The 26,966-nt window shown below is 38.0% G+C and overlaps 1 protein-coding gene across 4 annotated transcripts in view; it reads left to right on the top strand.

Moving 5' to 3' along the window:
* COL14A1 (collagen type XIV alpha 1 chain) overlaps positions 1-26,966 on the top strand; it is a 264,888-nt gene that overhangs the window by 141,162 nt on the left and 96,760 nt on the right. For all 4 annotated transcript variants that reach the window (XM_062188053.1, XM_062188054.1, XM_062188052.1 and 1 more), the window contains exons 23-31: positions 163-279; positions 10,429-10,575; positions 14,140-14,196; positions 17,621-17,760; positions 18,551-18,674; positions 18,842-18,985; positions 20,667-20,831; positions 21,408-21,446; positions 21,612-21,750. In XM_062188053.1, the coding sequence (XP_062044037.1) occupies positions 163-279; positions 10,429-10,575; positions 14,140-14,196; positions 17,621-17,760; positions 18,551-18,674; positions 18,842-18,985; positions 20,667-20,831; positions 21,408-21,446; positions 21,612-21,750 (1,072 nt within the window). The remainder of the gene's footprint in view (positions 1-162; positions 280-10,428; positions 10,576-14,139; positions 14,197-17,620; positions 17,761-18,550; positions 18,675-18,841; positions 18,986-20,666; positions 20,832-21,407; positions 21,447-21,611; positions 21,751-26,966) is intronic.

Here is a 26,966-nt window from a genome sequence, read left to right as displayed (position 1 = left end):
TCAAATCATAAAATAGTTCCCTTTGATACACTAGCCTATTGGGAGTGAATGGATTTTCTACCTCTGAGTGTAGAGCTTTGAATGAGAATTTTGCTGTAAATGAATCTCAGACTTGAGGACGTTTGTGGCATTATCCGCAGTTATGTTCATATTTCATTACAGTGTTTTTGGGTGTGACCAATCTCCAAGCCAACCAAATTGAAATGACCAGCTTGTGTGCTCAGTGGCAGATGCACCGTCATGCCACAGCCTACCGGGTAGTCATAGAATCTCTCCAAGGTAAGTACAGTCCATCGCCTGTGTTTTTGTCAAGCACTCAGGTGCTTGGTTCTACGCAAATCACTTTGAACAACACATAAGTAACATTCAACATGAGCCCTTTTGTGGAGGAAGATATTTCTATGGTGCTAAATCATGCAGCATGCAGCACCTGGCATCGTACTGGCTCATAACCTCGCCAAATTTCCATTTTCTCCATTAGCTGATATAGCCATAGTGTTGATGTTTTAGGGTTCTTTGAGGATTCAGCTGAGATAGGTCTTATGAAGAACTTGTGACAGTGCTTTGTACACAGAGAGCACCTAAGAAATATTAGCTGCTGTTGGTGGTTGGAGCCAAATAGCCAGAATGAACAACATAAATTAAAATTGTATGAGGCTGTAATTTTGGTATTTATTTGTGGGGATCAACTATGAATTTAATGATTTTCTTAGAGTGTGTCTATAGTTTTTGGGGATGTTTGGGGAACATCAGACTGTCATTTTGGGGCGGGTTTAATATGTCTATACCATCATGAATAAGTCCTTCGACATCATAGTTCTCAGGTACATCTACAATTTGTTCCAAAGTTCAACCATGAAAAATGCCTTCTTGTCATCATTGAAAATAGCAAGGACAACAACAAAAAGATGATTACCCAAAAATGAGTTTCTAGGGCCTGTTAATCCTCTTAGCACAGAGAATACTCAAAAAACGGAAACCAAATGATGAAAAATGCTTTAATCAGATCTGCATAAACAGAGAAGATAAGCTATTTGTCACTTTGTGAGAATTACAGGAGACATTGCAGAATCCAAAATGATTTTTTAAAATCTTTCAGTCTTGGCAGTAAAATTGTTTAAAATGTAGCCCATTCTTTCTGGACAAGTGATCTTGGTTTCTTCATTTAATAAAAAGGAGACACTAATTTTTTGAGGTCCAGCCAAACTGGGTGTAGTAGCCCTTATCCTTGATATTAACTACATTCAAAATCCATATATTCCGCTTTTTGATCCACTCCATGAGTGGAAAGTACACTTTGGAAGAGTGCTAAGAGCTTTCTGAAATACGCCTCTGTGGACCATGAATGAGCTGAGATACGACAAACACAATAGAAGAAATTGCTACCAACTGTTGCCAAGATCCTCCTGCACCACTACTCCCCTGATTCCCTTATGTAAGGATTCCTGTAGCCTGATAAAAACTGTACATATGGGAATGGCTTTAATCTGGAATAAACATTGAAGAAGAGAAGGTCAGGACAAGTCATATGGATTTTGTGGATTAAATATGATTTATGGGATACTGAAGTAAAAGTAGATGAAACTATTTGAGAAACAACTATAACATCTTGAAGATCACCTCAAGATGTATGTTTCATACATATTTATATACATATACTCTCATACAGAAAATTGATGTTTGGTGGCATTTGTTGAGCTTTAAAAGGTATAATAATCACATTCCCAAATTATCCCACAGCAATTTTATACTTGTCACATAAGAACATGAAATAAGGTCCATGAGCTTCTTTACATACACATTCATTTTTGTAAAATTCTAAATATATAGATTGACATAAATATATATTAAATATGGATGGCTTTGTTAATGAAATTAGTGAAACACATGTAATTTTATTAAATTTTAATAAAATGCATTTCATAGTGTATTTGCAAAGCATCACTGGTATTTTTCAAACTTTTATTTCATCTTACTTGAAAGAGGCAGGAAAAAAGAGAGAGAGAGGGAGAGAGCGAGCACTCTCATTTGCAGGTTGATTTCCCAAATGCCCAATGCCCTCAGCAACCAGGGTTAGATACTCAACCCAGGACTCCCAAAAGGGTGGCAGGGATCCCAGGACTTGAGCCATCGTTGCTACCTCCCAGGGTACCCATCTGCAGAAAGCTGGATCTCAGGCAGAGGCAGGACCTGAATCTAGGTGTTCTGATATACGATACACGTGTCTCAAGTGGCTTCTTTTTTTTTTTTATTAAACTTTTATTTAATGAATATAAATTTCCAATGTACAGCTTATGCATTACAATGGCTTCCCCCCTCTCATAACTTCCCTCCCACCCGCAACCCTCCCCTTTCCCGCTCCCTCTCCCCTTCCATTCACATCAAGATTCATTTTCAATTCTCTTTATATACAGAAGATCAGTTTAGTATATATTAAGTAAATATTTCATCAGTTTACACCCACATAGCAACACAAAGTGAAAAATACTGTTGGAGTACTAGTTATAGCATTAAATAACAATGTACAGCACATTAAGGACAGAGATCCTACATGATATTTTTAAAAAATTAATTTTCTATGCCATTTCCAATTTTTTAAATTAAACTTTTATTTAATGAATATAAATTTCCAAAGTACAGCTTATGGGTTACAATGGCTTCCCCCTCCCAAAACTTCCCTCCCACCCAAAACCCTCCCCTTTCCCGCTCCCTCTCCCCTTCCAATCACATCATGATTCATTTTCAATTCTCTTTATATACAGATCAGTTTAGTATATATTAGGTAACAATTTCAAGTTTGCCCCCATATAGCAACACATAGTGAAAAAAAAATACTGTTGTAGTACTAGTTATAGCATTAAATAAGAGTGTACAGCACTTTAAAGACAGAGATCCTACATAATATTTTTTTTAAAAAATTAATTAATTTTCTATGCAATTTCCAATTTAAAACCAGGTTTTTTTTTCCATTTCCAATTATCTTTATATACAGAAGATTGATTCAGTATATAATTAGTAAAGATCTCATCAGTTTGTACCCACGCAGAAACACAAAGTGTAAAAATACTGTTTCAGTACTAGTTATAGCATCACTGCACATTAGACTACACATTAAGGACAGATCCCACATGAGACGAAAGTACACAGTGACTCCTGTTGCTGACTTAACAATTTGACACTCTTGTTTATGGCGTCAGTAATCTCCCTAGGCTCTAGTCATGAGTTGCCAAGGCTATGGAAGCCTTTAGAGTTCGCCGACTTTGATCTTATTCTGATAGGGTCATAGTCAAAGTGGAAGTTTTCTCCTCCCTTCAGAGAAAGGTACCTCCATCATTGATGGCCCCGTTCTTTCCACTGGGATCTCACTCGCAGAGATCTTTCATTTAGGTCTTATTTTTTTTTTCTTTTCCATGGTGTCTTGGCTTTCCATGCCTACAGTACTCTCATGGGCTCTTCAGCCAGATCCAAATGCCTTAAGGGCTGATTCTGAGGCCAAAGTGTTGTTTAGGACATCTGCCATTCTGAGTCTGCTGTGTATCCTGCTTCCCATGTTGGATCGTTCTCTCCCTTTTTGATTCTATCAGTTAGTATTAGCAGACACTTGTCTTGTTTGTGTGATCCCTTTGACTCTTAGACCTATCAGAGTCATCAATTGTGAACTGAAATTGATCACTTGGACTAGTGAGATGGCATTGGTACATGCCACCTTGATGGGATTGTATTGGAATCCCTTGGCACATTTCTAACTCCACCATTTGGGGCAAGTCCAATTGAGCATGTCCCAGATTGTACATCTCCTCCCTCTCTTTTTCTCACTCTTAAATTTAACAGGGATCACTTTTCAGTTAACATTGAAACACCTAAGAATAATTGTGTGTTAATTATAGAGTTCAACCACTAGTACTAGAACAACAACAACAACAACAACAAATACTAAAAAGGATAAAGTATTACATTGTACATCAAGAGTCAGGACAAAAGCTGATCAGGTCATTGTTTCTCATAGTGTCCATTTCACTTAACAGGTTTCCCCTTTGGTGCTGTTGTCACTGATCAGGGAAAACAAATGTTATTTGTCTCTTTGGGACTGGCTTAATTCACTCAGCATGATGTTTTCCAGATTCCTCCATCTTGTTGCAAATGACCGGTTTTCATTGTTTCTTACTGCTGTATAATATTCTATGGAGTACATGTCCCATAGTTTCTTTATCCAGTCTACTGTTGATGGGCATTTGGGTTGGTTCCAGGTCTTAGCTATTGTGAATTGAGCTGCAATAAACATTAATGTGCAGATGGCTTTTTTATTAGCCAAATTAATTTCCTTTGGGTAAATTCCAAGGAGTGGGATGGCTGGGTTGTATGGTAGGGTTATGTTCAGGTTTCTGAGGAATCTCCAGACTGACTTCCATAGTGGCTTAACCAGTTTGCATTCCCAGCAACAGTGGGTTAGTGTCCCTTTTTCCCCACATCCTCTCCAGCATCTATTGTTGGTAGATTTCTGAATGTGAGCCATTCTCACCGGGGTGAGGTTCAAGTGGCTTTTTTATGCTATGTCAAATGTGCACCTCGGCATTGAGATTTTTATCAGAGGGTGTGATTGATATATGTGATAAAATTGATCTGATAATCAAAAACTCCAGTAACTTCTTTTTGAAGCCAAGATCTTTAAACAGCACAATCTGTATTCCCTCAGTATTGTTTTCAGGCTGCCAGAACATTTTCAACTGAGCCTCTATAGTCTTAGTTAAACAAGGATGCGCAAAAATGTTGTTGAATTTATTTTTCATTAACATTTATAGCTGGGCAATTTATGAGAAAATTAGCCTACAACTCAAGTGCCCAGTAGTCAGTTAAATGTTATTTATCAGCAAAAGATTCTAATTGACAAAAAAAAAATGCTTGGTTAGAGAGTGAGGGAGTGGTGGTAGTAGGAAATAGCTTAGATATTTTAGCTTCCATTAGTTAACTCAAGACATGATCTTTTTCTTTGGCGTAGGGAAGAGTTAGGCTGCTTTTCTTTATTTTATCGAGAAATGTAGTCACCATCATGATTTATTATTTTTGAAGGGCTTATGGTGAAATATCCATTCTTCCATGTGCCACTGGGTCCCAGAGCCCCAGGTGATTTGGCTCTGTCATATCTCCCGTTGGTTGTCTAAGCTGCCTCAGCAGAAATTTCTCTCTCTGGTTTCACCAGAGGAGATACTAGGAAGAAATGGTACCAGATTCCCCCGTGTTAAAGAGAAGCTTTAACCCAGTGTGACCTATTTCTGAATATGTATGCCAGACTTCTACAGTTTGATGAGTAACTTTTTCCAGTGATTTATTTCATATACTTGTGTTTTCCGTGGCCTGATCATGTACACTTTTTTTTTCTAAGCTGGAACCAATGGAGAAGTCTCCACTGTAACCACAGCTGCTGGTCAACTTCTCTGCTTCAGTTTCTCTGAAGTTAATTCAATTGAATCTAAGGCAATGCTTACAGATTTTACCGGTTTTGTGACAAAGTAGCTAGGCCAGGTCATTCAGGTGTGTTTGTTATAGTCACAGAAATCCAGATAAAAGGAACTTAAGCAAAAAGTTGGTTTATTGGCTTATGTACTAAAAAGTCTGAAAGCATCCAATTTCAGACACAGGTGGATCAAAATATTCAAACAATGTTATTGAGAGGAAGTCGTGCTCCATCTTTCTCTGTTGTTTTCTGCTTTCATTCTCAGCTAAACTGAGTGGACTCCAGTCAGATCCAGAATTATATCTTTCCAGCTTCTAGCTTAGCAGTTTTGGTGAAATTGAGTTTTCTCTTTCTCAACAGTTCCAACAGAAGTCCAGGAATTGAGTCATATTGGCTTGACTCAAGTCATATGCCCTTAAATCTGTCATTGAGTTCACGGGCATGAAATAAACTGACTGATTAGACCTGGTTGCCTTCCACCCATGTATCTGGTATTGGTAGTGGTGATGGTGGTGATATTCAATCTTCCCTAAAGCAGAAGACCATGAGTGGGAAGGAATGGGTCCAAAGAAAGGGATTAGATGCAAGACGGGCAAAAACAACAGATGTACTCTACCCATGTAAATATTATGACATTTTTATGGCCAAGAAAGAAAAAAAATAAAGATTACCAGAAGGATGAACTCCTCTCAGGAGAGACTGAAATAAAATATGCTTTTGAGTCAGCCACCCACTTGCCAAATTAAATGAAAGGCTTCTGGTTAATTTCAGGACAGGCCAAAGTGAGAGAGTTTTGGTTGGTCTTGAGTAACTCAGAACCCTGTGAGAGCCACATTAGTTCTGCGGATACTGTTGAGTTCCATCCTTCTCTTCAACTGGTTATGACTCGGTACTTAAGGCTAGGCATAGCATTTTTCCCTCAAGTTCATATGTTTGTATTCCATAGAGGCCCAAATACTCTGTTACCTCCTCCATGCTTATAATTTGATGACCTTCTTTATAGCCTACATAGAAAAGGGTCCATAGGATGGTTCCCTTGTCTTTCATTAGGTATTGAGATGCCAATTTTGCTGTTTTACCTGTTAACAAGGACAGAAAATTACAGCATAGTGGAGAGTCTATCTTACCAAAACCATATACAGAAAAAAAAAAGATCATGTTAACAAAGTCTATATTCAAAATTCAACTTTTAAAGCAATGACATTATGATTGGGGTATAGGTATGATGTGAGAGACCAGGGATGAGAAAGTATATTTCTATCAAATAATTCGAGCAGAATAGTTTTCTGGATCCTGGATGTCCTTTGGTTGGGGATCTTAGTACCTTTTTGCTGGAAATTTTGGTGAGTCAAATTGGTGGCGTCACTATCATCATTGTAATAATACGGGGAATCTGGATAACAATCCAGAAAATGTATTGACCCTTGCTTCATATAAATGAATATACAAATAAAGGCAGGTTTCTTCCCCTCCCATACCCCCAAATTAAATTGGCTTCTTGCTTTTGGTACAAGGGGCTGAGGGTATTAGTCATCATCTGATCAATTTTAATGTTTTTCTTTAAGGCAAAGCCATTAGACCTTAGCTACACATGCCAAAAGCAACATGGATACGCCTCCTTCATATAACCCTCTTTGTTAGTATTGGGAACCAAACTGATACTGTTTGCCATTTATTTTACTGTACCTTTCCAGTTTTCCAATGGTTTATAAAATTTATTTTTCTTTTGGCAGTCAAATCCACTTATATTCTGTTTTCAAGGGTCTTAAAGGGATGGGCATCCACAAGAAATAGGAAATGACTGAAAAGCACATTCGGAATTAATTCCTCAGGAGTCTCTGGAATCTGATAGAACAATCTGATCCATGCCCAGGAGTCCAGAGATGTGTCTCGGACAGTGGCTCACAGACACTTCCAGGAGGCAGCAAAGGGTAGTGACAGGTCAGAAAGTAATAGTCACTGTAGTGTCCGAACCCGGGACCCAGGCTCAAGTTGCATATCAGCAAAGCAGAAAAGCAGAGCGCAGGGTTTATTTACTATCAAACTCCTTTCGCTGTAATGCATGATCTCCCAAAAACCTTAACAACTATTTTATTCCATCATTCTACATAATATGAGAAAGATGTGATTAAGGCAGACAGTATTTCATTCTGAACAAACATATGAATAAGGGTTATATTACAAAATTCACCTCTGAAACTTTAATATTCATAATATATAAAAATAAATTTCAAATGTTAACAAGTGACTTTAATTTTACTTTAAAAAGTCAGTATTTGTCCATAGAATTAAAAATGACAAACATGTTTATTTGAATATATGCATATATTTTGTTCCCATATATATTGAAATACATATTGAAATTTGAATAGATATTAAATGTACAAAATAGACAAAACTGTTACTTGACATTTTTTGCATCTTGCATTTCATAAAGCAACTGGTCTGTTTTTATATTTTTTAGATTTTGATTTTTTTCTTTTTAATTGACACATAATAATTATATATTTATGGGGTATAGTGTGATAATTTGATACATGTATACAATGTGTGATGATGAAAGCATGATAAATAGCACTTCCATCTTTTTAAATATTTGTATTCAGTTATTTAAATAAACTTCCTTGAAAATAACATTTAACTGAATAGATCTTGGTAACCACTAAATAATATGCATAAGTATCTGAACAGTGCAATTTTTTTCACTCAAGAATCATGAAGTTTACTATTTCTTTTCCCATCATTTGGCACATTTCCAAGGCACATTAGAAAGGTAGAAATCATAAGTTACTTTGTAGAAAAATAATCATCGCCTCCCTTCTATATATGTACACAAGAATTTCCAAAAACATGCACAGAGCCATTTCCTTATTACAAAGTTATTTGAAAATGTTCTCAGGACAAACCCATGTTGAGCAATGCAATTTTTAAAAACTAATTTTAAATTTCTAAAAATAAGATTTTATAACGCTTTGATTAAACAGATGTAATTATGGACCAAAAGAAGATTGAACTAGGAGGAAATTTGAATAATTATCTTTTTCATGGTAGCAGTAACAGTGCCTTTCAACCAGTTATCCCTTGTGGAAAAAACAATAATGTATGCCTGTGAAGAAAAATCCCTTGAGAGTCTTCTGTAATTAAAGCCACCCAATTAAGCCATGTCCAATAAAGTGATAAAGTATTGAGTCATAGGACTCCTCACCCCCAGGCTATCATGTTTGCTTATTTAATATGTACTTAGCAGCCCTCAAACAGTTTCATTTTGAAAAATAGTATTTTAAATTTATATTTTTATGATATATTAGTGGAAATTATAACAATATCCTCTGAGACTGGGCATTAGAATTCTGAATTCAAATCTCAGTTCTGCTACATAGTGTATGGACTTGGGGAGACGTTATTCACTTTTCTGACCTTCAGTTTCGTGGCTTTAGATTGAGGGTGATTTATAGATGTTATAAAGAGCCAGAAGAGTTAATACGTATAAAATACTTAGACTGTTTCTTGGCACGTTGTAAGCACTCATTCAAAGTTGGCTATTATTGTCTTTGTTGTTATTGTTAGCATTAAATATCAGACACACAGCCTGATGGCCAGTAAGCCCTCCAGAAATAAACATAGTTAATCTGTTTCTGTAGGCTCCAGACTAAAGGGCTGGCACAAACTCTTCCAGGAGAAGCACAATAACTTTGCTGTGATTGTGGGAATGGAAAAAGGATCCAACAGTTAGATCCCAAAAATTCCTTGTGCTTCTGCAGTGGTGGGGAAAATGATAGATGATGCTTCATGGAATTGGCTGTAGATGATGTGTCTCTTTGGTACTACATAAAGAAACCTGGAACCAGGAACTGGGGACAGTTCTACAGCATGTCTCACCCTAAGTCACTTAAGCACCATATCCTGTTTCTTCAAGTATCACTTTAAAGGAATAAAAAACTTTTCAGAGTAGATCCAGGGAATTTGGAGAGCTTCCTCTGAAATTGCTAGGAATCTCCTGTGCAAGTGGAAGAAATCATGAGTATGGGTTAAAACTCAAGGTTTGAAGGAGGGAATTAAGAATGCAGGGATTCCCTGATTGTCCCAGGATTTCTCCAAGCTCTTGCCTGAATGTTTGGAAGCTTTGAAAAGTGTCTGGGCCCTTGGGTAAAGCTTCTGAGACCCTGGAACCCTAACTCCTAGACTGAAGGCATGATGTCTGCCAAGACCCTGTGTTTTCTTTTTTTTTTTTTTTTTTTTTGACAGGCAGAGTGGACAGTGAGAGAGAGAGAGAGAGACAGAGAGAAAGGTCTTCCTTTGCCGTTGGTTCACCCTCTAATGGCCGCCGCGGTAGCGCGCTGCGGCCGGCGCACCGCGCTGTTCCGATGGCAGGAGCCAGGTGCTTATCCTGGTCTCCCATGGGGTGCAGAGCCCAAACACTTGGGCCATCCTCCACTGCACTCCCTGGCCACAGCAGAGAGCTGGCCTGGAAGAGGGGCAACCGGGACAGGATCGGTGCCCCGACCGGGACTAGAACCCGGTGTGCCGGCGCCGCAAGGCGGAGGATTAGCCTGTTGAGCCACGGCGCCGGCAAGAGACCCTGTGTTTTCTAACTCTATACTCTTCAGACTAGAGAGTTGGATGGTAAGAAGTTGTTTAGATTCTGTTGGATAGTAAGAAGTGTGGTACCAAAAGGATGGGTTCCTCTGTGTCTATCTGTTTTATTTGTGTTTTATTGTGTTTCAGAGAATCGTGTTGAATAAGGGGAGTTCAGATTTTTAAAAATATAAATACATTCACACCTATCCAATAAATCAGTTAAGATGTGTGTACCTTATTGTGTTCATTAATTGTTCTTCATTCAGTTGGCTGCAGGAATCTTTTATAGTAAATTTCATTTTTATACATATAAAATGTGATTTTTAACTAAAAGTGGATATCATCTATTAATGGCTGTTTTCAAAACTTTCCTATGTGTGTGTTTTGTTTTATTATAGATACACAAAAGCAAGAATCCACTGTGAGTGGAGGGACAACAAGGCACTGCTTCTATGGACTTCAGCCTGATTCAGAATATAAAATCAGTGTTTACACAAAGCTCCAGGAGCTTGAGGGACCTAGTGTGAGCATAATGGAAAAAACACGTAAGTGAAGGATATTCTTTCCTGATCTCCCTACCCATGAGCAGTGTTGTCATCCTCCTATGTCAGTTCAAATACCTATTCCATTCAGAGAAATATTACCCATTGCTGCCCAGGAATATACAGTGTAATACAACTTTTGCTCCCCCTTTCCAACCCCAGAATTCATTGCATGTGGCTCACTGATGTCATCCTTATGGCCTTTTGTTTTTACCACCCTCTGTATATGTTTCACAAAGGACTATGAGGCCATATGATGGCAGAGGACTTGAAACAATGATTTCTATTGTGACTCATATCCATAAGGAACATTTGTGGTATGTGGAGTGTGAAACGGAGTTTAAGTATTGGGTCCTGACATTCAAACATGGCATATTACCACAGCCATGAGGGTGGGAATGGAGCCAGGATGTTCCAACTGGCTGACCCTAGTCACTGCCTGCTTAAGAGGCTCTTGTGATTTTTCCAACTTGGCTGCAGATCTGATGCACCAAAGGGAAAGGCAAAGTATAAAATGAAAACAAAGCACTTTTCACATGTTCCAAAGTGCAGAGAGAGTGTCAACTTCTTGGAATGGAGTTTAATCAAGGATTCCTGCTCTGGAGACCGCAAATGTTGAAATGATTTGAATTGTAGTGGATTCTGGGAGACACTGTGTGCTTGACTCAGTATCTGGTACTTGGATTTGAAATCCCTGAGGATATGTGCCTGAATTGCAATTGGGTCATGCCTTTCTTGATAGTCCCTTTACCATGTATATGGTTCTTAGAATGAACTACCTGCTATAGATAGATAATTTAGCTTCTTTGGCACATAGAGAAAAAATCACCCATGTAGGACCTTCAAACACAGAGTAAGGGTATAAATTGAGCTATCTAATCTTTTTGTGATAGAATGTTATTGAATAGCGTGAAATATTCAGCAATTTATATTACATGTATATTTTTGAAGTATAATTTACATACCATAAAGTTTAAGTGCCATCCTGCATGTACAATTCAATGATTTTTAGTACATTTAAAGAGTTGTGTACCCATAACTACAGTCTAATTTTAAAATGTTTCCATCGTTCCAAAGGTGGCTTTCTTGCCTGTTCACAGTAAGTTTCCTTTCTTGTCCTCAGCCCAAGGCCATCTACTTTCTTTTATTATATATTTGCCTTTTGGGGTCATTTGATGCAAAAAGAGATATACAATATGTAATCTTCTGCATCTGGCAAATGTTTATCCATGTTGTAGAATGTATCAGTTGTTCCTTTTTATTGATGATTAGAATTCCAGTTTGTGAACTCGAACTGCCGCCCTTATGGGATGCTGGCACTGCAGGTGGCGGCTTTACCCACTATGCCACAGCGCTGCCCCCCTACCATTATTATCTTCTTTGAAGTCACAACCTGATGGCCATAGGGCTAGATCTCACTATCAGCCATGTTTTTTCTAGATCATACTTTTTAATTTTAAATTTTAAAGTTCTTTGGAAAATTCAAAAAATACTGCAACACAGGACCTATATACCCTGATAGTGCCGATCTATTGGAACAAGTTAACTGCTGTCTATTGAGACAGTGCATGAACACTCAAGTTTGCTACCATTCCTTAATAGTTAGGCTAACTTCTTTGCTTATATGACTTATATGGCCTATAAAATATTCAAATTTGGAATCCTTGGTCTATTTTACATTCCCCTAATATTATCCCACAACTGTCAGTTGCCAACCTAGGGTTAATTCAAGTTGGATAGCTCTGTTTTATGTAAATATTTTCCTTATGTTGGAGACATCTGTCTTCTTCCACCCGTTGACTCTAGTCCAACCTTCTGAAGCAGGGCAAACCAAGGCTGTTCTTTCCTGTGTGTGTGACAGCCCCTCACATACTTGAAGATGGGGACCATCTGTATGCCACGTGCAGATATAAGCACGTCTCACCAGTTCATGGTGGTTCTTTTCACCCTAGAGAGTCTTTGGCCTAAGTTTCTGTCCAAACATCATGATTTGTCTGCCATCGCCCCTCAATGATTTCGCTCTAGATTCATTGACCAAATTGGGGAAATGCCTCAATTGTGCACATTAAAGAAGATACATATTTATAAGGATAGCCTACTATTGGCACCCATTTTAAGGTGAATAAATCTCAGCTTATAAATGTTTTGTTATGCTTTCAAGAAAGCTTTACCACTAGTATTTCTCAAAGGTTTTTACTTTTGAAACTTTTTAGCTTCAAAAAATTATCTCCAAAAATAATAGTGAGATAGGTAGCTGTAAAACAGAAGTGCATGAAGTGCTTTGTCAGTTTTCCTCTTTCTTCATTCTTCCTTTCCAGAAATATCCATCTCTACCTCTGTGGTTTCCTTCAAGAAATTCTGATTTTTTAGATGTGAGTGTGTGTTGTGTGTGTGTGTAAATATGTATATGTATATATATATATATATATCTTCATTTTTTCACAAATGAAATCATGCCATGGTATTCTCATGTTTCATTTTGTATAATAATTAACTTGGACTTTTTCATATCAGTGTTAATATAGTTACCTCATTCTTTTAATTCTGAATTATTTTATTTAAATAATTTTTTTTTTTGGATTTTAGAGTTGGAGCAGATCTTAAAATTTACCTCATCCAAAAGTCTTGCCAACAAGAGAACTCCCTTTGTAATTTTCTGGGCAGATGGTTAGTCTGCCAGAGTCCAAATTCTACTGGGCTATTTAGTGCTTAGTATTTCCTGAGGTTGGACATCCCCTTTGTGAATAGCTCTGATTCCTAAGCAAGTTTTCCTATATATTAAACTTAGATGATGAGAAGAATTTTCTGTTTTTCTTAAATCTCTAGTACCAAATAAGAATAATTAGTGAATACATAATAAATATTTTGTGTTTACCAAATGACATCATAACTTCCTAGTGCTTTGGCACTTGAACTGCTATGAATATCACTACTCTGATCTAACTGTCCCCAGATCCTGTAGCCAAACCACACCTCTGCATAGTGTCTGGGTATCTCATTGCATATCATCCAGGTTGAAAATAGTTAAATAAGTTCTAGCCTGCCAATGTTTACACTTGGTACTCAGAACTGAAAAACGTTTTCCAGATACAACCCACGCAGACTAGAGAGTGAATCAGATTCTACTGCTAACCAACATCCTAGGGGACACATGGTGGGAAAAGGAGGAAACGCTACTGAGCAAGGATTGATGGTCAACCCTTGGTCCGGGAGAATGAGAATGAAGTCAATTGTATGTGTGAAAGCAGCCAGACACTAAATCTGAAATGGCCTGACAAGATTCCTGCCTTAAATCCATGTTATAACACCTTTGTAGTTGACAGGTTGATTTCATTGACTCCTGCTGTGTAAACTGAATTGTGGCAAAATGGCATTTCAAGCCTTTAGTCTGAGTATGAGAGGGTGGATGGGGCCAGTTTCCTCAGGCCGTGGCTGATTTGTAGTAGTCATTAAATTCTCAGATAGTTGTCAAAATCATTGACTCCCCAGAATAATTATTACTCTGTCACTCCCTCTTTTCCCACAGAGAAGATGATAATCGATGTTGTTTCTCCCTCTCCTTTGCAGAATCCTTTCCAACTGAACCACCAACTTTTCCTCCAACCATTCCACCAGCAAGAGAAGGTAAAACTAATAAAACAATAATAATGTGATCCTAGACCTGTGATTTCTGTTTCTTTTTTGCTATTGACTTTTAACTGGGTATTACTAAAAGATATTTATTTGCTATTTAATTTTCTTCATAACAAGTGCTTGTCAAACCATAATGTGATAATTTGGAAAAATTAACCACTTAATAATGAGTTCTGTACATAAAGAGTGGCTTTTATAAAATAACTGATTAATATTGAAAATATGAGTAGTAAATGTTCGCCAAGAAAGAATAGTTGTGTAATTTGGAGAAAATGCAGTTTATGATACAGTAGTCAAGAGTGATTGCTTTCCATTTTCCCTCTGAAATGCCTCTCCCATTTGTTCTTTCTGTCATCACAACAGTTCCTTAGAAGTTTTTACCTGAGCTATGAAGGTAACTTTTAGAAATGCCTCTCAGCCGGCGCCGCGGCTCACTAGGCTAATCCTCCGCCTTGCGGCGCCGGCACACCGGGTTCTAGTCCCGGTCGGGGCACCGATCCTGTCCCGGTTGCCCCTCTTCCAGTCCAGCTCTCTGCTGTGGCCAGGGAGTGCAGTGGAGGATGGCCCAAGTGCTTGGGCCCTGCACCCCATGGGAGACCAGGAGAAGCACCTGGCTCCTGCCATCAGAACAGCGCGGTGCGCCGGCCGCAGCGCGCTACCGCGGCGGCCATTGGAGGGTGAACCAACGGCAAAAGGAAGACCTTTCTCTCTGTCTCTCTCTCTCACTATCCACTCTGCCTGTCAAAAAAAAAAAAAAAAAAAGAAATGCCTCTCAACAAAATAGTTAGTTCTTTGTCATTCCATGGGTAGATGTTTATTAATCCTGCTATTCATTGTCAGTGCTCTTATACTAGGCTTGAGGAACATATTCATAACACATGGGTGCTGCTCTATGCTTACTGTCAGTGTTACAAGAGAAACAGATACTTGCCTAGGTAATTACCAAATATACTAAAATTGAGATTGTATTATGGTAGCTCAGAAATGAAAACAGTTAATGCTGTCATAGGCAAATGGCTTATAAAGAATAAGGAATTTAAGCTACATTTTGAGGAATGGGTTTGAGAGATAAATAATGGAATGAAAAAACTTAAAATCATAAAATAATCCAAGTGAATAATGTATTTGAGAAACTCTACATGTTTTAGTATAGCACATAGAAAAAGGTTAGGATAGAGTTACTAACAGGTTTGTAGACCAGAATCAGGATTCTGGGCTTTATATTAAAGGAAATGACCTGCATAAGAAGTTTGTGTTAAGGGAATATGACTTGACAAAATTTATGTTTGAGAAAGGGAAACTTATGTTTGGAAATGAGATGGGCGGCTGAAGGGAGAGGGCATGTAGTTGAGAGGGTGCATTGGAAGCTTCTTCCATTCACTACACAAGATGCCATACATGCCACAGATACAATGAAAAATAAATCGTTCTTATCGTACAGGAGCTAAAAGTCAGTGCAGTCAGAGTGGACTGTCAGGGAAGCAAAGAGGCAATGAGAAACTCTGATAAAGTACAAAATCTATCCTATCATGGCAGGAATGTCTTCTGTAATCAACCCAACTTATGGCATCGTTTCCTAGATCATGTTATATGACAGCAAAATTATACAACTGTGGATTCCCCACACTTGTCTTCTGATGTCCTGCATCTTTTAAACTATGCTCATACTATCTAGAACACCAAACTCTCCTTCCATCTTCATATCTAGCCTTCTCTAGTCTAAATATCTATAATTATTCACACTGTTGACACTGAAAATATAATCCCAATTAAATTTACTAATTAAGCCTTTCTGATGAAGGTGTTACAGAATGCTTTGAGGTCAGAATATTTTTATTTATAGCTGAACTTGGATATCATTCACTAGATAATTCATGATTTCTCTTGGGAATCCTAGGTGATTTGGAAAGGTCTGTGCAAATTAAGATCAGCAAGGAGGATACATTGGTTCTGAAATTTTCATCATGATGCTTTATGTGGTGGGACCTCTGCAATTTGAATGAATTATTCATTTTAGACTGTCTGCCCTGAATTTATTTAATTTAAAATCCTATAATTTTTGTTATTATACTAATACTATTTATTAAACAAACATTAAAAAGTAGGAAAAATTTAAAGAAGAAAATTAAAAACACAAGTTTGTGTCCCAGAGGTAATTCCTTCATACTTGTTGGTGTATTTTCTTTCTTTTCTGTGGTTTTGAAAAATTTTCATTTTGAGTACATTTTTAAATGGATTTTGCTCTCTTTTTGAAGCCGAAGCCTAATCTTTATTTAATCTTTCCTTGGAAATAGATGGTCTCATTTTAAGAACTTAAAATTAACAAATATTATCCTTTTCAGTTTTAAATTCAAACCACAAATTTGTAAAATTTTGTAAATTGCAGAACTCATGAAAATAATCACATAATCATGAAAAAAATCCCTAGAGAATTACTTCAGTTAAAGATGGTTTATTTTATATTATAAATAGCTTTTAAGAGAATAAAATTGCATTTAGTATGATAAAAACCTAACTGCAGTTTTTTGAAGGAAAGGAGAAAGGCACTTTACTCATAAATACTGTGTGCAACTGGCCCAAGATGAAAAGACTCAGATTATTGAAGAGTAAATTGTTTGCTTCATCATAAAATGGAATCAACCACAGTGATGTACACTGATGAAGGGGAAGAAAGGCACAGATAATCTGAAACAGTCCATGATACTGAAAAAAGACTGTTAGAAATGCTTTCAAGGGAGTAGTGCTTTGTTGGTAGTGGTTTATCCTTTGTTGTCCAATTATATTTTTATCTATTAATGCTTGCCACTAATAGTTTCCCTGGGCTAGCATTAGTGTACATTTCTTGACATGTATCAGTGGATGGTAGAAAGGCATAGACAATTTTTGAGCAAGGATGAGATTAAAATCTGCTATGGCCTCAGGCCAAATACATATAAAATTGTAGATTAGATTAGCCTGCTTCCATTGTGTCACATGCCTTCCCTCTGAGCTTGAATATCTTTGACATTAACTTGCTGACTGAAACGGCAGAGGGTAGGGTGTGCAGCGTGGTACCTTTGCATTTCTTCCAATCAGTAGGCACCAGACATCATTTGCTCATACTTTTGTGTCTAAATGCCTTTAGTTCTACATTCTCCTATTCTCTCATTTTTTCTTTGGGGATTAAATTAGTGGACTTTTCTCTCTGTTTTCCAATGCCCATAGAAGCTTTTTAGTCATAAATAGGAAACTTGAAGATAGAAGAGAAATGTTGGTGAGGAAGCAGGGTGAGCAAGAGTTTGGAAGATAAAGCTAAACAGCTTCATATATCTCCTTAGAGAGAGTCACCAGAGGGAAATCATTATCTGTCTTACTGGCTTAGTTACTACTATATTTTCCCCTTATCTCTGATTTAAAATTCATTCTTGGTCTTCAGTATGTAAAGCTGCCAAGGCAGACCTGGTATTTATGGTGGATGGATCCTGGAGCATTGGAGATGATAATTTCAATAAGATAATCAACTTCCTGTATAGCACAGTTGGAGCCCTGGACAAGATTGGCGCAGATGGAACTCAGGCAAGTCTAATAGAGCAATCACTAATTCATCCTTACACAGCTAACATTATTGCTTAACCCTTATTCTGGCTACTTGTCGGGGGTATAATAAAGAACAGTAATGGTTGGATTCAACTCTAAATGAAGTATAGGTAAAACTCTGCATTTGAAAGCAGTGTATTTATACCTGGTTGGGTCAAGTTACCAGGCCTAGACTGCCTTTGTTCATCTGTCAAATGAGGTGACAAAAGTCCCATAGGTGCCGCGGCTCACTAGGCTAATCCTCCACCTGCGGCGCCAGCACCCCGGGTTCTAGTGCCAGTCAGGGTGCCGGATTCTGTCCCGGTTGCTCCTCTTCCAGTCCAGCTCTCTACTGTGGCCCGGGAGTGCAGTGGAGGATGGCTCAGGTCCTTAAGCCCTGCACTGGCATGGGAGACCAGGAGGAAGCACCTGGCTCCTGGCTTCGGATCGGTGTAGCTTCCGCCATGGCGGCCATTTTGGGGGTGAACCAACAGAAGAAAGACCTTTCTCTCTGTCTCTCTCTCACTATCTAACTCTGCCTGTCAAAAAAAAAATAAATAAAAAAAAATAAATTAATTTAAAAAGTCCTATATTTCTTGAGAAATACTTACAGGAAAAATGCTAGTCGTTTTCAAATTTGGTATGTAACTTATATGAAATTTTAACCCAAGATGAACGTGGAATGGATTAAGGAAGAAATTAAAATTGTAGGTGATATTGTGGTATGATATTTTCTCTCTGACCCAGTAGAAATCTCCATATGTACAAATGACTCCACTTCTCTTTCTAGGTTGCAATGGTTCAGTTCACTGATGACCCCAGAACAGAATTTAAACTAAATGCTTATGAAACCAAAGAGACTCTGCTTGATGCAATTAAACGCATTTCATACAAAGGAGGAAATACAAAAACAGGTAAGATTAAGCAAATCCAGCGAGGGTCAAAGTAGTGAATTACTAACAGCTATTAATGAGCTTGTTTCAAAAGGATTTTTCTTTAGGAACTTCTTCCCTATCCTTTCCTCCCCAAAAAAACAAAAATGGGAGGGATTGAAATTAAATATTGTCTTCCTTTGTTTCAGGGAAAGCAATTAAGCATGTTCGAGACACCTTGTTTACTGCAGAGTCAGGTACAAGAAGAGGAATCCCGAAAGTCATTGTGGTTATAACTGATGGACGATCACAAGATGACGTGAACAAAATCTCCAAGGAGATGCAATCAGATGGTAAGTTTTATGTTTAGAAACAATAGGGGTTACAAATAAAGTCAGAACTTTTGTTTTCTAAATACAAATTTATAGTCCTCATCGGTATTCCTTAAATGGTTCAAAATCTTTCTTAATACTAACTCGACAATGTGATTTTTAAAACTCCCTCTGTATTACCAATCTAATTACATTGCTTTATTAAAGAAAATTTATCACTCTAATACCATTTTTATGTACAGGATGCCTAATATAAGGATCTCCATCAATTAACTGCAATATTTAATATAAAGGACCAGGGGGAGAAACTCGCTATAGAACCTCTTCAGCTCTCTATCCTGTAACAGGGATTCTCACAGGACTGCTGTGAAATTTAAATTACATGAAATATGTCTGGAATATGGTAGTTTGGTATTTATTTGCCAAGCATTGAATGCTGACTTACCTTAAATTGCTGGGCCTCCTGGTGGAAAGAAGGGGCCATCAAAAAAGTAGGTGCCTGTCTCTGAAGGGAGGAGAGAACTGCCACTCCGATTAAGATCAGAGTTTGTGAACTCAAGAGGCTTCCATAGCCTTGGCAACTCATGACAAGAACCTCAGGTGATCATTGACATCATAAATAAGAGTGTCAGTTGTTAAATCAACAACAGGAGTCACTATGCACTTGCTCCCCATGTAGGATCTCTGTGCTTAACGTGTTGTACTATGAGAATTCACAATAAAACTAGTCTTCAAACAGTACTTTATGCTTTGTGTATCTGTGTGAGTGTAATCTGTTGAAATCTTTACTTAGTTTATACTAAGTTGATCTTGTGTATATAAAGATAATTAAAAAGGAATCTTGGCTGGCGCCACAGCTCACTTGGCTAATCCTCAGGCTGCAGCACCGGCACCCCGAGTTCTAGTCCCGGTTGCGGCGCCAGATTCTGTCCCAGTTGCTCCTCTTCCAGTCCAGCTCTCTGCTGTGGCTCAGGAAGGCAGAGGAAGATGGCCCAAGTGCCTGAGCCCTGCACCCACATGGGAGACCAGAAGGAAGCACCTGGCTCCTGGCTTCTGTTCGGCGCAGTGCGCCGGCCGTAGTGGCCATTTGGGGGGTGAACCAATGGAAAAAGGAAGACCTTTCTCTCTCTCTCTCTCTCACTTTCTAACTCTGCCTGTCCAAAAAAAAAAAAAAAATCTTAAGGAAGAATGGGATCGCAGAAGGAGTGGGAGATGGGATGGTTTATGGGTGGGAGGGCAGTTATGAGGGAAAAAAACCACTATAATCCAAAAGTTGTACTTTCAAAATTTATATTAAATAAAAGTTTTCTAAAAAATTGCTAGGCCTATTAATATCTTCATTTCTGTTTCTGAAAACTAAGACACAAACAGAAAAATGAGACAAATTTAGTTTCTCTGCCTCAACTATTAAAATAGGCAATCGCAGAGATGTTACTTAAATGGGAACTATTTGGTCTCAGGCGCTAATTGGGGCATTGGCCCTCTTGAATTTCTTTAAAATGGAAAATTTCTTTGATGGAATAATTATCACATAATGAAATAAGTGCAAGTAGAATTCCGACAGACTGTACAGAATGAATTATCCACCCCAACTGGCCTTCCTAAATAAACATATTTTAAACATTTGGACGAGTCTTGTAATGCACTATTTGTATTTTGTACAATTTAAAGTAATCAGAAATCTATTTCCCTTCCGCCACAGGCTACAACATTTTTGCAGTCGGTGTGGCCGATGCAGATTACTCGGAGTTGGTTAACATTGGCAGTAAGCCCAGTGCGCGCCACGTCTTCTTTGTGGACGATTTTGATGCCTTTAAGAAGATTGAAGATGAATTAATTACTTTTGTCTGTGAAACCGCATCAGCAAGTTAGTGTTTTCGAATTTGCACTTACTTGTGTTGTTTAAAGGCTTAACTATTTAGTACTGATGAAATAAGGACTCCCAGGTTGATCTGAGAAAAGAATATTGACTTCTTGTGCTATCTGTTAAGCAGACATTAAGGTTTATGGCATTGAACATATGGAATAAACCTGCCCTCTGCTTTGTTTAGAGTTTTAGGTTGATCAGGCTTTTTCTTATTGGATGAGAGGATATGTTTAAAAGCAGCTGTGCTAAACACAAATGGCAGTTTTCAAAAGTGTGTTAAGACTGCTTATTTGGAAAATGAATTAGCGTGAACTGTCTTCTGACACATGCTGCCAATGACAGTGATTCTGGTGGGCCACAGAAAGTAGAAGAAAGCTGTGGCCCTCTGGTGTTAGTGGAAGACATTAGAACATTTCCATCTTTGTGAAACCACAGAAAACCATAGCCACATCTGATAGGGAGCCCGTCCACATACTTCTTGAAAGACTAGGTTAGTTTCCACTTCTCAGGACAGGAAAAGAGTATGCTTGGAAAGTGTCTACATAAGGGGTTTACGTTGTTTGTTTTGTTTTCCAGCCTGCCCACTATTGCACAAGGATGGCATTGATCTTGCAGGTACGCACTATCACACTTTTTTCCAAATAAAAATATCTTGCATAACTCTTATCTGAGGTCCAAGTTTCTGTTTTTATTATTATTTTTAAATCCTTAATAGAAAAACCTTGAAATTTAAAACTCTGAAGTGTGTGTTTATTCTTGTTCTCTCTTTCTGTCTTTTAGGATTTAAGATGATGGAAATGTTTGGTTTGGTTGAAAAGGATTTTTCATTGGTGGAAGGAGTTTCTATGGAGCCCGGTACCTTCAATGTGTATCCTTGTTACCAGCTCCACAAAGACGCTCTGGTTTCCCAGCCAACTAAGTATGTTCCTGTTGCAAGATGTTAAAGCAATCATTTGTTTATTGGCTCTCAATATAAAAATTATGTCAATTTGAAATATGCTCTAATGGCTCATGATAGGAATTTCCATGATGTTTAAGAGCAGCTAATGTTTACATCTTGTGTTTTAAAACACCAGACTCACATGTAACACTACCGGAATTTTAGTATAATTGATTGTAGGAAATGAATAAAAGTAGTTGATACTTACATAGCAAGACAATGTATCAGGCATTGTTCTAAATGCTTCTGTATGTTTACTCATGCAAACACCAAATGATTCTGTGAGTTAGGCTTGGTTATTATCTCAGTTGTATGAAGGATTAAACCAAAGCACAAAGAAGTAATGGTTTGTATGAGGTAGCACAGTTTGTTAAATGATCCAAGCACTGAACTGTTTGACAATGATGCCATGACTCAGAAGGCTTTTACCCCTGAGAAGTCACAACTCTAGAGAGTTGAAGAGTAGTGTCAAGTTTACGTAAAAGTCACATTATCTAGCCACATTGCAGACAGTGTAGGACACATGGGGCTCCATGGGGCCATTTTCAGCAACTCTTTAGATTGCTGAAGGCCATGAGATCATGGTTTAAGGGATCATCTCTCAAACCCTGAAACCTGCTACTTTAGATTCCAAACCAACATTTGTTTTTGTCCTTTTTAAAAATTTATTTTATTTCCTTGAAAGGCAGAGTGACAGAGAGGGAGAGACAGAGATTTTCTGTCCTCTGATTCACTCCCCAAATAGCCACAATGGATGGGACTGGTCCAGAACAAAGATAGGATCCTGGAATTCCATCCAGGTCTCCTTTGTGGGTGACAGAATTCCCAGGTGCATTGGCAGGAAGCTGGATTGGAACCAGAGCTGGTGCTCCAATATGGGATGCTGGCATCACAGGTAGTAATGGCTTAATGCCACAATGCTGCCTCCTCACACGCACCTTTTAAAATGTTTTTGTCTTAAAATACCATTGATGTTTCATGTGGAACATTTTCAGAGTATTTGAATTTTGATATACTGTGCACATGGACACAAAAAAGTGAGAAAGATTGTGTTAGAGTATTAGATTCAACTTTCCCATTTATAAAATATTTTTCCTGTATTATTCAAAGATGTCATTTATTAAATATTAATCTATATTAGTACTGTCAAAATTCTTTTTTGTGCTATTTGTGGGGAATAATACTTGAAATTAGTAGAGCTTTGCTAATAATTTAAGTATTTCTTCTTACAGGTATAGCTCAATTTTCTAAGACAAAGTTAGGAATGTCTGTCCTACAGAATATGTATATTGTTTTAGACAAACCCAAAATCTAGTGTTCCTGTCTAGCAGGACTTTCTCATATTAATTATGACTATTAAAATGGGCATCTGAAAATATCATTCCCAGAAGCCTAGCCTGAAATGAGAATCGCTAGCATCTCATCCTCTTATATCCCACTGAAATGCCCATCCAGTCTGCAATACTGTCCACTGTGCTAAATGCAACCATCAGTTCCCTTCACTTTTATTCCTCAACCTATCTTCATCATTTGGATCAGTAGATTACTCTCTTCCTGGATATACTCTCCACACTGGGCTCCCAGGACATGGACTTTCTTGAGTTTGTCTATATTGTTGGCTGTTTGTTTTCAGGGCTGTTCCCTCGCTCATTGCTCTCCTTGTTTTCTCTGCACCCATACCCTATTGATCTCTTTGGCATCACAGTATTAACAACTGTCTATTTTCCAAATATTCCTAAATTTGCTTTTCCAGTACAGACCTATCTCTTCAAGTCTGGACCTATGTATCCAGTTTCCCACTAGACATTTCTACTTGGATGCCTAAAGGGCATTTCAAAATATGTGTTCTATATAACATCTGCGATCATCTCTTCAGAACCAGCTTCAGTTAACAATCTTTTCTTTTTTTATTAAACTTTTATTTAATGAATATAAATTTCCAAAGTACAGCTTAGGGATTACAATGGCTTCTCCCCTCCCATAACTTCCCTCCAACCCGCAACCCTCCCCTCTCCCGCTCCCTCTCCACTTCCATTCACATCAAGATTCATTTTCCATTCTCTTTATATACAGAAGATCAATTTAGTATATATTAGGTAACAATTTCAACAATTTGCCCCCATATAGCAACACAAAGTGAAAAAATACTGTTGGAGTACTAATTATAGCATTAAATAACAGTGTACAGCACATTAAAGACAGAGATCCTACATGATATTTTTTACAAATTAATTAATTTTGTATGCCATTTCCAATTTAACACCAGGGTTTTTTTTCCATTTCCAATTATCTTTATATACAGAAGATCGATTCTGTATATAATTAGTAAAGATTTCATCAGTTTGCACCCACACAGAAACACAAAGTGTAAAAATACTGTTTCAGAACTAGTTATAGCATCACTTCACATTAGACAACACATTAAGGACAGATCCCACATGAGAAGTAAGTACACAGTGACTCCTGTTGCTGACTTAACAATTTGACACTCTTGTTTATGGCGTCAGTAATCTCCCTAGGCTCTAGTCATGAGTTGCCAAGGCTATGGAAGCCTTTAGAGTTTGCCGACTTTGATCTTATTCTGATAGGGTCATAGTCAAAGTGGAAGTTCTCTCCTCCCTTCGGAGAAAGGTACCTCCATCTTTGATGGCCCCATTCTTTCCACTGGGATCTCACTCACAGAGATCTTTCATTTAGGTCTTCTTCTTTTTTTTTCTTTTCCATGGTGTCTTGGCTTTCCATGCCTACAATACTCTCATGGGCTCTTCAGCCAGATCCAAATGCCTTAAGGGCTGATTCTGAGGCCAGAGTGCTGTTTAGGACATCTGCCATTCTGAGTCTGCTGTGTATCCTGCTTCCCATGTTGGATCGTTCTCTCCCTTTTTGATTCTATCAGTTAGTATTAGCAGACACTTGTCTTGTTTGTGTGATCCTTTTGACTCTTAGACCTATCAGAGCCATCAATTGTGAGCTGAAATTGATCACTTGGACTAGTGCAATGGCATTGGTACATGCCACCTTGATGGGATTGTATTGGAATCCCTTGGCACATTTCTAACTCTACCATTTGGGGCAAGTCCAATTGAGCATGTCCCAGATTGTACATCTCCTCCCTCTCTTTTTTCACTCTTATATTTAACAGGGATCACTTTTCAGTTAAAATTTAAACACCTAAGAATAATTGTGTGTTAATTACAGAGTTCAACCACTAGTACTAGAACAACAACAACAACAACAACAACAAATACTAAAAAGGATAAAGTATTACATTGTACATCTAGAGTCAGGACAAGAGCTGATCAGGTCATTGTTTCTCATAGTGTCCATTTCACTTCAACAGGTTTCCCCTTTGGTGCTCAGTTGTCACTGATCAGGGAAAACAAATGATATTTGTCTCTTTGGGACTGGCTTAATTCACTCAGCATGATGTTTTCCAGATTCCTCCATTTGTTGCAAATGACCGGGTTTCATTGTTTCTTACTGCTGTATAGTATTCTATAGAGTACATGTCCCATAATTTCTTTATCCAGTCTACTGTTGATGGGCATTTGGGTTGGTTTCAGGTCTTAGCTATTGTGAATTGAGCTGCAATAAACATTAATGTGCAGATGGCTTTTTTTATTTGCCAAATTAATTTCCTTTGGGTAAATTCAAGGAGTGGGATGGCTGGGTTGTATGGTAGGGTTATGTTCAGGTTTCTGAGGAACCTCCAGACAGACTTCCATAGTGGCTTTACCAGTTTGCATTCCCACCAACAGTGGGTTAGTGTCCCTTTTTCCCCACATCCTCTCCAGCATCTATTGTTGGTAGATTTCTGAATGTGAGCCATTCTAACTGGGGTGAGGTGAAACCTCATTGTGGTTTTGATTTGCATTTCCCTGATTGCTAGTGATCTTGAACATTTTTTCATGTGTCTGTTGGCCATTTGGATTTCCTCTTTGGAAAGTTGTCTGTTGAGGTCTTTGGCCCATCTCTTAAGTGGGTTGTTTGTTTTGTTGTTGTAGAGTTTCTTGATTTCTTTGTAGATTCTGGTTATCAACCCTTTATCTGTAGTATAGTTTGCAAATATTTTTTCCCATTCTGTCGGTTGCCTCTTCACTTTCCTGACTGTTTCTTTTGCAGTACAGAAACTTCTCAATTTGATGCAATCCCAAATGTTAATTTTGGTTTTGCCTGCCTGTGCTCCTGGGGTCTTTTCCAAGAAGTCTTTGCCTGTACCTATATCTTTCAGGGTTTCTCCAATGCTCTTTAATAATTTGATGGTTTCGGGTTGTAGAGTTAAGTCTTTAATCCATGTTGAGTGAGTTTTTGTGTAAGGTGTAAAGTAGGGGTCTTGCTTCAAGCTTCTGCACGTGGAAATCCAATTTTCCCAGCACCATTTATTGAATAGACTATCCTTATTCCAGTGATTAGTTTTGGATCTTTGATCAAATATAAGTTGGCTGTAGATGTTTGGATTGATTTCTGGTGTTTCTATTCTGTTCCATTGGTCTATCCATCTGTTTCTGTACCAGTACCATGCTGTTTTGATAACAACTGCCCTGTAGTATGTCCTGAAATCTGGTATTGTGATGCCTCTGGCTTTGTTTTTGTTGTACAAGATTGCTTTAGCTATTCGAGGTCTCCTGTGTCTCCATATGAATTTCAGCATCATTTTTTCCAGATCTGAGAAGAAGGTCTTCGGTATCTTGATTGGTATTGCATTGAATGTATAAATTGCTTTTGGGAGAATGGACATTTTGATGATATTGATTCTTCCAGTCTTTTCTATCTCAATTAATAGCAGCTCTGTTTAACTAATTTCTCTGGCAAAAGAACTCAATTCTTCTCTTTCTGTCGTGTTCCATATCTAGTCTATAAGAAATCCTCTCATCTGTACTTTCTTACATCTCCACTGCCATCAGCCCCGTCAGGGGCACCATCATCTCTGCCCTATGACACTCCCGCTTGGTCACCCTGCTTCAAACCCTTGCCCTCTCTCATCTGTTCTACAAGTAGCAGCAGCAGTCAGAATGATTCTTTTAAAATGTACATCAGATCATGTCATTCTAGAATCTGCCACCGGTTCTCTATTTACCTTATAGACAAAGGCAAAATTCCTGAATGGCCTACACGGCTCCATATTACATGAGAAACTGTTACCTCTTTGACTTCATCACCTGTCTTGTTCAGTCTTGCTCCAGGAATAATGCCTC

Source organism: Lepus europaeus, chromosome 4, assembly GCF_033115175.1.
Source record: "Lepus europaeus isolate LE1 chromosome 4, mLepTim1.pri, whole genome shotgun sequence".
Classification (NCBI taxonomy): domain Eukaryota; kingdom Metazoa; phylum Chordata; class Mammalia; order Lagomorpha; family Leporidae; genus Lepus; species Lepus europaeus.
Note: the sequence above shows the minus strand (reverse complement) of the source record. Positions and strands in the feature narration are given on the sequence as shown.